Source organism: Rana temporaria, chromosome 6, assembly GCF_905171775.1.
Source record: "Rana temporaria chromosome 6, aRanTem1.1, whole genome shotgun sequence".
Lineage (NCBI taxonomy): Eukaryota > Metazoa > Chordata > Amphibia > Anura > Ranidae > Rana > Rana temporaria.
The window spans coordinates 18,373,172-18,385,803 of NC_053494.1; the positions used below are offsets into that span (position 1 = coordinate 18,373,172).

The 12,632-nt window shown below is 44.6% G+C and overlaps 1 protein-coding gene across 1 annotated transcript in view; it reads left to right on the forward strand.

Moving 5' to 3' along the window:
• RGS11 (regulator of G protein signaling 11) overlaps positions 1 to 12,632 on the forward strand; it is a 137,074-nt gene that overhangs the window by 46,776 nt on the left and 77,666 nt on the right. Inside the window, exons 5-7 of the mRNA XM_040356370.1 lie at positions 3,114 to 3,165; positions 5,091 to 5,149; positions 12,465 to 12,541. Of these exons, the coding sequence (XP_040212304.1) occupies positions 3,114 to 3,165; positions 5,091 to 5,149; positions 12,465 to 12,541 (188 nt within the window). The remainder of the gene's footprint in view (positions 1 to 3,113; positions 3,166 to 5,090; positions 5,150 to 12,464; positions 12,542 to 12,632) is intronic.

Here is a 12,632-nt window from a genome sequence, read left to right on the forward strand (position 1 = left end):
AGACTGTGATTGTCTATTGTTGTGCCTTAGATGAAGATCAGATCACATTTTATGACCAATTTGTGCAGAAATCCATATCATTTCAAAGGGGTTCACATACTTTTTCTTGCAACTGTGTGTGTGTGTGTGTGTGTGTGTGTGTGTGTGTGTGTGTGTGTGTATATATATATATATATATATATATATATATATAATATAAATTCATTCTACTCCTAACATTAGTATATTCATTTTATAATATAATAATTTAACATCTCATATAATCTTTTTGAGTCTCACAAAATGTGGTGACTCGACCACAAAAGCAAGAAAATGATAGCGGGCACATAGGCAGTAGTTACTCATAACAACTCAAGATGACCTTTTTTCTTCTTCCATTTTTTTTTTCCTTTAAATAGTTGTCTCGGCCGTATAATGAATATTTGTAGACCTCAAATCCCTGGCACAAATGAGAGGCTGGCAGCGCCGAGATAACAAGGGCACTGCCCTTAAGGTACGCGCTGCTAAATTTGGAGCAAATCAGAGGATTATGTCAGGAACAGTTTTAGTTACGAACATCCAGAGATCCTCACAAAAGCAACGGGACATTTATTGTGACAGGAGCGGCTCCCAATATGGCAAGGAGTAGTGCCATGGCTCTGTAATTACCGCAGTCTGTCAGGAACACTATGGGCCTGGCAGACGCAATGCTGCTCCTCCGGGGGCACAGAACAAAACAAAGAGAGAGGCTTGTCTAGGAGAAGATTGATTTAACTAGCCTGAAACGCAGGATCTGACCAAATCTTGTTTCCTAATAGCAGGGGAGCTAAATATAGCGCAACATCTCTGCCCGTGTCACCGCGAGACGCCAAAAAAAGGTTTCTAAGCACGCATGTTTTTTTTTTTTTTCAGTATTGGAATACAATATTAATTACAAATTTTGGATGATAACAGGTTTGGACTGAATTTTACGGGGGTGTGGCCAGATTTGAATTTTAGAGTTTTTTTTGGTGGTTTAGGTCCCCAAAATGGTTGAAGGTGAACGCCATGCTGGAATAGAAAAGGGCCTTCTCCCAGTGATCTCACTACCTTCCAGGTTTGGAATCATGCCTCTGGGTTTTAGAATGCCTGGGTTTCAGACTGGACTATGGCTTCCCAGCAAGGTTGCTGGCTGCAGTTGTCTAAGCCGAGAGTGTCTATTACACTCTCTTTCGCACTGCCCAAAGCCAGCAGTAACAACCCCCCCCCCCCCCCCCCCCCAAACACACACACAGATGGGAGAGGAGAGAGGGCTCGATCTGCACCTCTTCCTCCTGCCCCTACCCCTCTGTGTCTGCCCACACTCCAATTCCAAGAGCTGTGCCTCAGAAAAGGAACATGGGGGCCAGAAATTCGAAGTCCAGCAGTCCATTCGTACCTTAAAGTAGAACATGAACCTGGCACAAGGACAAATGAAAAGTGATGGTGAAAGCAACGATCCAAGTTTTAAAGTTCACCAAAGAAAACAAGTGGTCATGATGGTAGTGGTAATAAACCACATACTTATGGTCATATAGTAGATGTGATGGTCAGGTGTCTACAAACATTTGGAATCTGCAGGGCTTTTTTTCAGCAGGAACGCGGGGGAACGCAGTTCTGGCACCTCCAGCTCTGAATGTATGTAATGGCAAGGGGTGCTGGGGTGTACTGGAGGGTCTACTAATGCTGGCTGCTGGGGAGGTCTATCGTTGCTGGGGAGGTCTATTGTTGCTGGGGAGGTCAGTTGTTGCTGGTAGAGGATCTATTGTTGTTGGAGGGCTCTTATGCTACTGGGAGACAATCGTTGCTGGGAGACACCAACTGCTGAAGGAGGAGTCTATTGTTGCTGGCTACAGGTGATCTTTTTTACTTCCTATCATATACGAATTACTTAGTACCACAACTTGATACTTGGTTCTGAATCCATTACTGAGAGGTGGGTAGGGGGTGGAACCAGGGAATGGTGCTCAGAGGTGGGTACGGAGTGAAACTAAGGAATGGTGCTCATAGGTGGGTAGGGAGTGGAACTAAAGAATGGTGCTCATAGGTGGGTAGGGGGTGGAACCAAGGAATGGTGCTCAGAAGCTGGTAGGGAGTGGAACCAAAGAATGGTGCTCAGAGGTTGGTAGGGGGTGGAACCAAAGAATGGTGCTCAGAGGTTGGTAGGGGGCGGAAACCAAGGAATGGTGCTCGGAAGTTGGTAGGGAGTGGAACCAAAGAATAGTGCTCAGAGGTGAGTAGGGGTGGGAACCAAGGAATGGTGCTCGGAAGTTGGTAGGGAGTGGAACCAAGGAATGGTGCTCGTAGGTGGGTGGGGAGTGGAACCAAAGAATGATGCTCGGAGGTAGGTAGGGGATGGAACCAACGAATGGTGCTCAAAGGGAAGTAGAGGGTTGGAACCAAGGTATGGTGCTCGGAGGTGGGTAGGGGGTGCACACAACAGGTGACTCGGAAGTAGGGAGTTCCTGCACCTATTCTCTGAGAAAAAAAGCCCTGGGAATCTGCTATTTGAGGCTCAGTAAAAGGAAGTCTATGGACAAGTCTCAATCAGATCTCAATATATTTCTGTTTAGATCTAGAGCTGGTTTGGTGATGTTTTCCTGCTCACTGCTTTCGGTTGGGTTATCCCATGGAGGAAAACCACAGCCAGCCTCTTCTTCCTTGAACTGTGGCTGATTGGCTTCCCATCTGGTAATGCCTGCATGGTTCTGGTTCCAACCCCATATTGCAGAGCCAGCAGCAAGACACCAGAGTTTTTTTTGAATTGCCCATCGGACCACCACAGTAAGGAGAGCATTTTCCCAACTGACTACCCATGAAAGATGCATTTTTCCCACCGACCACTAATAAAATGGGTTTAGCAGAGGTTCTCTGAGACCTGGAAATAATTTTAAAGGTTCCTCTAGGGCAGTGATGGGGAACCTTGGCACCCCAGATGTTTTGGAACTACATTTCCCATGATGCTCAACTAATCTGCAGAGTGCATGGGCATCATGGGAAATGTATTTCCAAAACATCTGGGGTGCCAAGGTTTGCCATCACTGCTCTAGGGTAAAAAGATTGAGAAAATCTTGAGTAATGCATTTGTCATTTCATATCAGATTTTTGTTTTCTAGACCCCATACTTCTGGACAACCAACAAATGGCCTGCCACAGAACTGGACTACGGTAGTTATTAATATTATTATTAATTCTCTTAATGGCTGTGTGTTGAGTTATTTTGAGGGGACAGCAAATTTACACTGTAAGGCCCCGTACACACGGTCGAACATGTCCGCTGAAACTGGTCCGTGGACCAGTTTCCGCGGACATGTGCGACCGTGTGTACGGCCTAGCGGACAGGTTTCCAGCCTGCTTTGAAATCTTTGCCTGGGAGAGACCTTGCTGATGCAGTATAACTACCTTTTGTCTTGTTGATGTGCTCAGTCTTGCCATGCTGTATGACCTTTGACATAAAACTGTCTTCCACAACCTCACCTTAATAGCAGAGTTTGGCTGTTCCTCACCCAGATTTAAGCCTTCTACACAGCTGTTTCTGTTAATGATTGTGTTGCAACCTACCTGAAAATGATGATCACTAGCACCTGCTTGGTATAGTTGGTTTAATCATACACCTGATTCTAATCCTACAAAATCCCTGACTTTGTGCAAGTGTAATGGCCCGTACACACGAGGAAGAATCTTACGATTTTCGGTTTCCACTTGTGCGACTTGCAATGCGACTTGGGACTGCAAAGTCGCATGACAAGTCATACCCCATGATTTCCAATGAGTACCGTTCACATCTGTGCGTTTTCAAGTCACAGCGACTTCAAAGTAGTCAATGCACTACTTTGGTCCCACTTTTATGCGACTTGAAGTCCAAGAAGACCTCAAGAATACACAGGCATTGCTGGCAAGCCGCATCAAAATTGCTGTAAAAACGCGGCACTTTGGAGTTGCAATAGTGGAAACAGAGCCTAAAGCTAGCTACACACGATACAATTTTCTTTCGATTTTATTCCTTTTAGATTTACCAAAACCATAAAAAATTAGGTCAAACCTAAACACTTTTAGGTAGATTCAGAAAGAGTTAGGCCGGCTTATCAGTAGATAAGCCGACCTAACTCAGAATCTACGCCGACTTATGTTTAAGTGTATTCTCAAACAGAGATACGCTTAAACATATCTAAGATACGACAGCTTGCGCCGTCCTATCTTAGATTGCAATATTTTGGATGGCCGCTAGGTGGCGCTTCCATTGCGGTCGGCGTAGAATATGTAAATGAGGAGATACGCAGATTCACGAATGTACGCCCGGCCGACGCAGTACTTTTACGCCGTTTACGTAAGAGATAGGCCGCGTAAAGTTAGAGCTAGGCCCTATTGGAATAGTAATGTCAAGTATGGCCGCCGTTCCCGCGTCGAAATTCGAATTTTTTTACGTCGTTTGCGGAAGTCGTCCGTGAATAGCGATTTACGACGTTTACGTCCACGTCGAAATCAGTAGGCCCTTACGGCGTACTTAGCCGCAATGCACACTGGGAAATGTAGGCGCCCGGCGCATGCGCAGGTAAATAAAATATAAAAAACGTAAGGTCAAGCACAATTAGCATACAACACGCCCCCCTAACACACATTTGAATTCGGCGCCCTTACGCCGGCCCGCTTTAGGCTACGCCGCTGTAACATAGCAGGCAAGTACATTGAGAATCATGTACTTGCCTAGCTAACTTACGGCGGCGTAGCCTAAACACGCTAAGCTACGCCGCCGCAAGTTTAGGCTATTGTGTGTGAATCTACCTATTTCAATTTGTATGCAGTCAGCCCCTTACACTACATAGTTGTGAAGGTAAATCTAAAGGAAATCTAACAATAAAAGTTGTATAGTGTGTATCCAGCTTAAGAAGCGAGGCTGGTTTGCAGCAAAATGGGTAGTCGCACCAAATATTGATTTGATTTCGATTTTTCTTCTGTTTGCACTTTGTAAATTGATAAAAAATAAACAATGAAAATACGGTATATATTATTTACTTACCTAAAACCTAGTAGCATAGACCTGTTTAGGCGTGTCTGTAATAATATATTTTCCCTATTGTGGTTTTATTCTTTAGCAATTTATCTGGCAAAGAAAAACATCAGAAAACAAGGAGATTTGGTGGAGCATGAGAAGGTGAGCTATTATTTTTTTGCACACAATTTCTTGTATAGAATTAATGTTTGAAAAAAACACTTCCAAAAATCTTCCTCTTAAAGCGGAACTCACACACTTGCATTCCCTCCATGGTAACCTGGTAAATAAATGGTAATTCTGTTCAGCCAGCTGTACAATCTACGTAGTCCTGCCAGACAGCATGGGCAAGTCGGAGACCTGACCTCTCTCTACTACATTGAAACGGTACAGCTCTTCTCTGAGCCGCTCCTAGCCTTCTGATTGGACCAGGGCCTCCAAACTTTATATACAAAGGGCCAGTTTATTGTTCTTCAGACTTTAGGGGGGCCGGCAAGTGGCCAGTAGTAGTGGAAATTTTCTGCCATCAATGGGCATAAACATCACCATATTTGGTATTAGGGGAAGAAATAGTGCCCCATCGTTGGTATCATGGGGAGGAATAATGCCCTATTATTGGTGTCAGGGGGAGAAATTATGCCTCGCTGTTGGGTGTCAGTTGGACGAAAAGTGCCTCATTACAGTAAGAGGAATGTTTCCCCAAGGGCCGGATAAAGGCAGGCAAAGGGCCACATCTGGCCCCAGGGCCGCAGTTTGGAGACCACTTAAGGACCGCCTCCTGCACATATACGTCGGCAGAATGGCACTGCTGGGCACATGTACGTACAGGTACGTCCTGTACTAGTACCCAGCCGTGGGTCGCGGGCGCGCGCCCGCGACCCGGTCCGAAGCTCCGGGACCGCGGTCCCTGGAGCTGAAGAACGGGGAGAGCCGTGTGTAAACATGGCTTCCCCGTGCTTCACTGTGGCGGCTGCATCGCTCGTGTCATCCCTTTTATAGGGAGACACAATCGATGACGTCAGACCTACAGCCACACCCCCCTACAGTTGTAAACACACACTAGGTGAAACAAAACTCCTTCAGCGCCCCCTGTGGTTAACTCCCAAACTGCAACTGTCATTTCCACAATAAAGAATGCAATTTAAATTCATTTTTTGCTGTGAAAATTACAATTGTCCCAAAAATGTGTCAAAATTGTCCGAAGTGTCCGCCATAATGTCACAGTCACGAAAAAAATCGCTGATCGCCGCCATAAGTAGTAAAAAAAAAAAAATTATAAAAATGCAATAAAACTATCCCCTATTTTATAAACGCTCTAAATTTTGCGCAAACCAACCGATAAACGTTTATTGCGATTTTTTTACCAAAAATAGGTAGAAGAATACGTATCGGCCTAAACTGAGGAAAAAAATTTTTTTTTTATATATTTTTGGGGGATATTTATTATAGCAAAAAGTTAAAAATATTGCATTTTTTTCAAAATTGTCGCTCTATTTTTGTTTATAGCGCAAAAAATAAAAATCGCAGAGGTGATCAAATAACACCAAAAGAAAGCTCTATTTGTGGGAAAAAAAGGACGCCAATTTTGTTTGGGAGCCACGTCGCACGACCGCGCAATTGTCTGTTAAAGCGACGCAGTGCCGAATTGTAAAAATCCCTTGGGTCATTTAGCAGCATATTGGTCCGGTCCTTAAGTGGTTAAAAAACGTCATTTAAAATGATGGTGTGTGGGCTTCACATCATTTTTCAGGTTCTGAAAAACGACCAAAAAAAAATTCGAACATGCTGCATTTTTTAACGACGTTATAAACGATGTCGTTTTTCGGGTTGTAAAAAATGATCGTGTGTGGGCTAAAACGATGTTAAAAACCTGCACATGCTCAGAAGCAAGTTATGAGACGGGAGCGCTCGTTCTGGTAAAACTACCATTCGTAATGGAGTAAGCACATTCATCACGCTGTAACAGACAGAAAAGCGTGAATCGTCTTTTACTAACACGGAATCAGCTAAAGCAGCCCCAAGGGGTGGCGCCATCCGCATGGAACTTCCCCTTTAGAGTGCCGTCGTACGTGTTGTACGTCACCGCGCTTTGCTAGAGCATTTTTTAAAAACGATGGTGTGTGGGCAACGTTGTTTTAATGATGAAGTTGGGAAAACGTCGTTTTTTCTACATGCCGAAAAACATAGTTCGTGTGTACGCGGCATTACCTCTCTTTCTCACATTGCAAGTTTTAAGGTTGGTTTACTTATTCAAAACAATGCACTCCCTGTGTGGCTGTCATATACAGAGCTCCCTCTTGTGGTTAATCTACAAATCTCTGCATTTAACCACCAAATCACATACATGTCTGTGATTGTTGCGAAGTGGTTATACCAGGGTTCTTAGCTGGATTCAGGTACATGTGTGTATCTTTGCGGCAGCGTAGCGTATCGTATTTACGCTACGCCGCCGTAAGTCAGAGAGGCAAATGCTGTATTCACAAAGCACTTGCCTCCTAAGTTACGGCGGCGTAGCGTAAATGGGGCTGGCGTAAGCGCGCCTAATTCAAATGAGGATGGGGGCGTGTTTTATGTAAATGAGTGATGACCCAACGTGATTGACGTTTTTTACGAACGGCGCATGCTCCGTCCGTGTACATATCCCAGTGTGCATTGCTCCAAAGTACGCCGCAAGGACGTATTGGTTTCGACGTGAACGTAAATGACGTCTAGCCCCATTCACGGACGACTTACACAAACGACGTAAAATTTACAAATTTCGGAAGCGCCACCTATCGGCCAGCGGAAAAATTGCACCCAAAGATACGACGGCGCAGGGCGTCGTATCTTAGCTAGGTTTAAGTGTATCTCAGTTTGAACATACACTTAAACTTACGACGGCTTAGATTCCGAGTTACGTCGGCGTATCTACTGATACGCCGGCGTCAGGGCCGGATTAACAATGGGGCTGATGGAGCTGCAGCTCCAGGCCCCTTTCTCAAGATAGGCCCATTTGCCCAAAAAAAAAAAATTTTTTTTTTTTTTTTTTTTTTAAGAATTTTTTTTTTCTAAGATCGAATTTGGGGGGTTGTAGCTCGATGACCAGAGGTCACAGAAACCCCACATTTGGGGGTAGGCATGGGAAGAGCTACCCCACAACTGGTTAAAATATGGGACGGCTATCATTTATGGTTCCGGAGATACGGGCCTGCTTGCACAGCCTGTCAGAAGCTACATTCAGAGCGGCCAATATAAATACAAGCTGACACACTACAGCAGAATGATAGGATCACAGTGCTTATAATAATTATTTGTATATTACTCATGGTAATTAACCCCTTGCCACCCAGGCCAATTCTGACACTTCTCTACTACATGTAAAAATCATCATTTGTTTTTTGCTAGAAAATGACTCTATGGTGGTCTTTGCACTTTTTATGTTGCACGGTATAGAGCTGCACGATTCTGGCTAAAATGAGAATTGCAATTCTTTTGCTTAGAAGATAGATCACGATTCTCTCACGATTGTTGCGGCGTAACATCATCTTTCACATTAAAAAAAAAAAAAAAAAAAAAAAATGGGCTAACTTCACTGTTTTGTTTTTATGGTTTTTATTATTCATTGAAGTGGGGAAAATGCAGTGTGACATAACATATTGCAGCAATTGCCATTGTATTCCCTAGAGTCTCTGCTAAAATATATATAATGTTTGGCAGTTCCAAGTAATTTTCTAGCAAATAATATTACTTTCTAACTTAAGAAACAAGTGTTGGACTTTAAGTGGTTAAATTTAGTTACAATGTTAGTTAGTTACAATGTTTCATTTTGTTTACAAACTTCGCAGACTGCCCAGATTTGTTCTTTACACACAGAAGTGTATCCCTTTGATCTAAGAAGGAAGTGTCAGTTACAATGTTTCCTGTTAAAAACTTGGCAGACTGCCCAGATATTTTCTTTTGACAGCTGAAAGTCTCTCCACTTGTTATATGAAAGAATCAGCAAACTCTGCATTGGAGATCGTCAGGGGGGTTGAATCGAGATCACGATTTTTTGTGCAGCTCTAGCACGGTATTTGCGCAGCAATTTTTCAAACATGTTTTTTTGGAAAAAAATGTTTCATTCATTAAAAAAACAGTTAGTTAGTTAAGTTAGCACAACTTTTTTTGGTATCCTAAGCAATGCTTTACATTTTTTTAGGTTACATGTTTAGAGTTACAGAGGAGGTCTAGTACTAGAATTATTGTTCTCGCTCTAACGATCGTGGCGTATGTAACCTGTGTGTATCTGGCTCTGATACTACCAGTGCCTACCCAGCCACTGACTAGTATCTCTCCCCAGCCTGTCCCCACACACCCTCTCACCTGCTGACCTGTGGATGGGGGAATCACTCCTGCAGTGTTATTGTGATCTGCCAGTGCGTACAATGATCAGTGTTGCTAACTTTAGCTGGCAGCACTGATTGTTTTAAGAAAAAAAAAACAGGCTGGTTGTACTCAAGTTGATTAATAGATTGACTTGTGTAAAACCAGCTAGCCCACACATAGATTGACTATGGCTGGTCTCTGCATAATTGGCGTAATTTCAATCCATGTATGACCCGCTTAACCACTACTCAGTCCCTAAACATCCTTCCACTCCTGTACATAGTGCTCACTGTCATACTCTCCACACTCCTCTCCTGTACATAGTGCCCACTGTCATACTCTCCACACTTCTCTCCTATACATAGTGCTCACTGTCATACCCTACACACTCCTCTCCTGTACATAGTGCCCACTGTCATACCCTCCACACTCCTCTCCTATACATAGCGCCCACTGTCATACCCTTCACACTCCTCTCCTGTACATAGTGCCTGCTGTCATACACTTCTCTCCTGTACTTAGTGCCCACTGTCGCACCCTTCACACTCCTCTCCTGTACATACTGCTCACTGTCATACCCTCCACACTCCTCTCCTATACATAGTGTTCACTGTCATACCCTCCACACTCCTCTCCTATACATAGAGCCCACTATCATACCGTCTACATTCCTCTCCTGTACATACTGCCCACTGTCATACCCTCCACACTCCTCTCCTGTACATACTGCCCCATCATACCCTCCACACTTCTCTCTGGTACGTACTACCCTCTGTCATACCCCCTCACTCTTCCTGTACATACTGCCCATTGTCATACCCTTCACACTACTCTCCTGTACATAGTGCTTTTTTCCGTACCCTTTGTACTCCTCTCCTGTACATAGTGCCCACTGTTAGACCCTCCACATTCCTCTCCCTCACCTGCACATACTTCCCACTTATATACCGTCCATACTCCTCCCCTATGTCGCTTACCCACAAAAACAGTTCTTTAAAATTATACTGAATATCCTCAATGTTACCAGCTCTAGAATGGACACACTTTTGTTAGTTCAACTAAAGGAAATATCAGTTCTCATATTTGTTCTGCCCCATTATTAGTACTCATTTAATTTTGTGATTACTACTATGATGTATAGAGGAACATCGGGGATCTCAGCTACTCTAAATATAGCACTTATATAAAAAAGTGGCCCTGAAAATATTTTTTAAATGTTGGCAACTGTGCACTTAGGCACTGCCCAAGGGCCACCGTCCACCGGGTCAGTAGGGGGCCCCATGAGAGGCTCCTGGGATCCTGTGATAATAAAGCGGTAGTAAACTTTCCTGACATTACTACTTTTTAGAGGCCCTGGGGTAGGTTATGCCACAATGTACAAGTATGCACAGCATATTAGCACATTAGTGTACACTTCAATTTTCAGACTGAGCCCTCCAGTGCTGCGATGAATCAGGCGGGGCCTGGACACTTCCATCTTCACCCGGTCTTCCTTCTGGGTTCTGTGCCTTTGGTCACTTGCCTTGGCTGGGCTGCGTTCATGTCATTCCCACGCATTTATTTATTATTTATTACACCCCATTCACACCTCTGCGACAAAACGCCCGACGCCGGCCACTCGTGCCGCTGGAGGGGAGAATTCCCATTGCTGTCTATGAGATGGTTCACATCTCATAGACGCCGTACACCTGCGGCATGAAAAAAAGTCCCGGACCCTTTTTTTCAGGCGGCATTGGCGTTCGGCCATACAAAGCAATAGGAAGGATTTGTAAAAAAAAAGTTACACTATTCGCGGCAAAATACGCCGCGTACGCAGCGTTACTTGTCGCGGAGGTGTGAATGCAGCCTAAAAGGCCCCACCAAAATTCTCAGCACCAGGCCCATGATGTTCTTAATCTGGCCCTGGCCGGCGTAACTCTTTGTGAATCTGGCTATCTGGCTGCAGCTGTCAGCCAAAACACCTGTATCAACCTGTATCCAGCGGCTAATCAGCCGCTCAGATCACTTATATAGGGTAGGGAATCACCTGTTACACCTGTATTTAGGGTGTACTGTAATATGCTCCCAATCAACTGTTTCCCATCACCAGTGCCCCCTTCCTGTGACAGCGGGTGGCATTCATGTGTGTTTGAACTTTGGGGTGCACACCCTAGTGCAATAGGCTGCGCACACCTATGCTGGACTTCCTGGCCCAGATTCTCGTAGGGCGGCGTAAATGTAGGCGGGCGTAGCGTATCGTAGTTACGCTACGCCGCGGCAACTTAGAGAGGCAAGTGCTGTATTCACAAAGCACTTGCTACGGCGGCGTAGCGTAAATGTGCCTGCGTAAGCGCGCCTAAATCAAATGAGGAACAGGGGGGCGTGTTTTATGTAAACTAATCATGACCCCACGTAAATGACTCTTTTTTCGAACGGCGCATGCGCATGCATGCTCAGTATCACGTCAAATTTTCTAATTAAATTACGCCCGCTCAATGCCTAGTCGACGTGAACGTAACTTACGTCCAGCCCCATTCACGGACGACTTACGCAAACAACGAAAAACACGACGCTGTTCGTACGTTTCTGACGTCCATACCTAACATGACTTACCCCTGCTTTATGAGGGGTAACTTTACGCTGGCGTATGTCTTACGTAAACGACGTATCTTGCTATGCCGGGCGCACGTACGTTCGTGAATCGGCGTATCTAGCTCATTAGCATATTTGACACGGAAATCTACGGAAGCGCCACCTAGCGGCCAGCGTAAATATGCAACTAAGATACGACGGTGTAAGAGACTTACGCCACTCGTATATTAGCCGAATTTATGCGTAACTGATTCTAAGAATCAGCCGCATAGATACGACGGCTCTTATTCGGACTTACGACGGCGTACATGGCGCTACGCCATCGTAAGTCCTTTGAGAATCTGGGCTCCTGTCTTCAGTCCCAGCGGCCTGGGAAGTGAAGGGGAGGTAAGTATTTGCAAAGGGGAATATTGGGTGGACATGTCACTTTAATTAAATCAATTATTATCTGAATATCTGTGTGTGAGGTGACTACCTTTGAGATGTATTGTTTCCATGTTGTCATGTTTGTTTAGTAGATTGCTCCAAAAGATACCTATCCATTCTCTTTATGTTTCAACAGGATAACTATAATCAGCTGCACAAACGAATCAACCACACGTGGGACTTTGTGGTGATGCAAGCACGAGAGCAACTCAGGTGAGTGATCCCCGTGCGACACTGACATTCTGGAGTTCACTCTTCCCATTCTTTTTCATAATCCTTGCCCTGCAACACATAATACATTCAG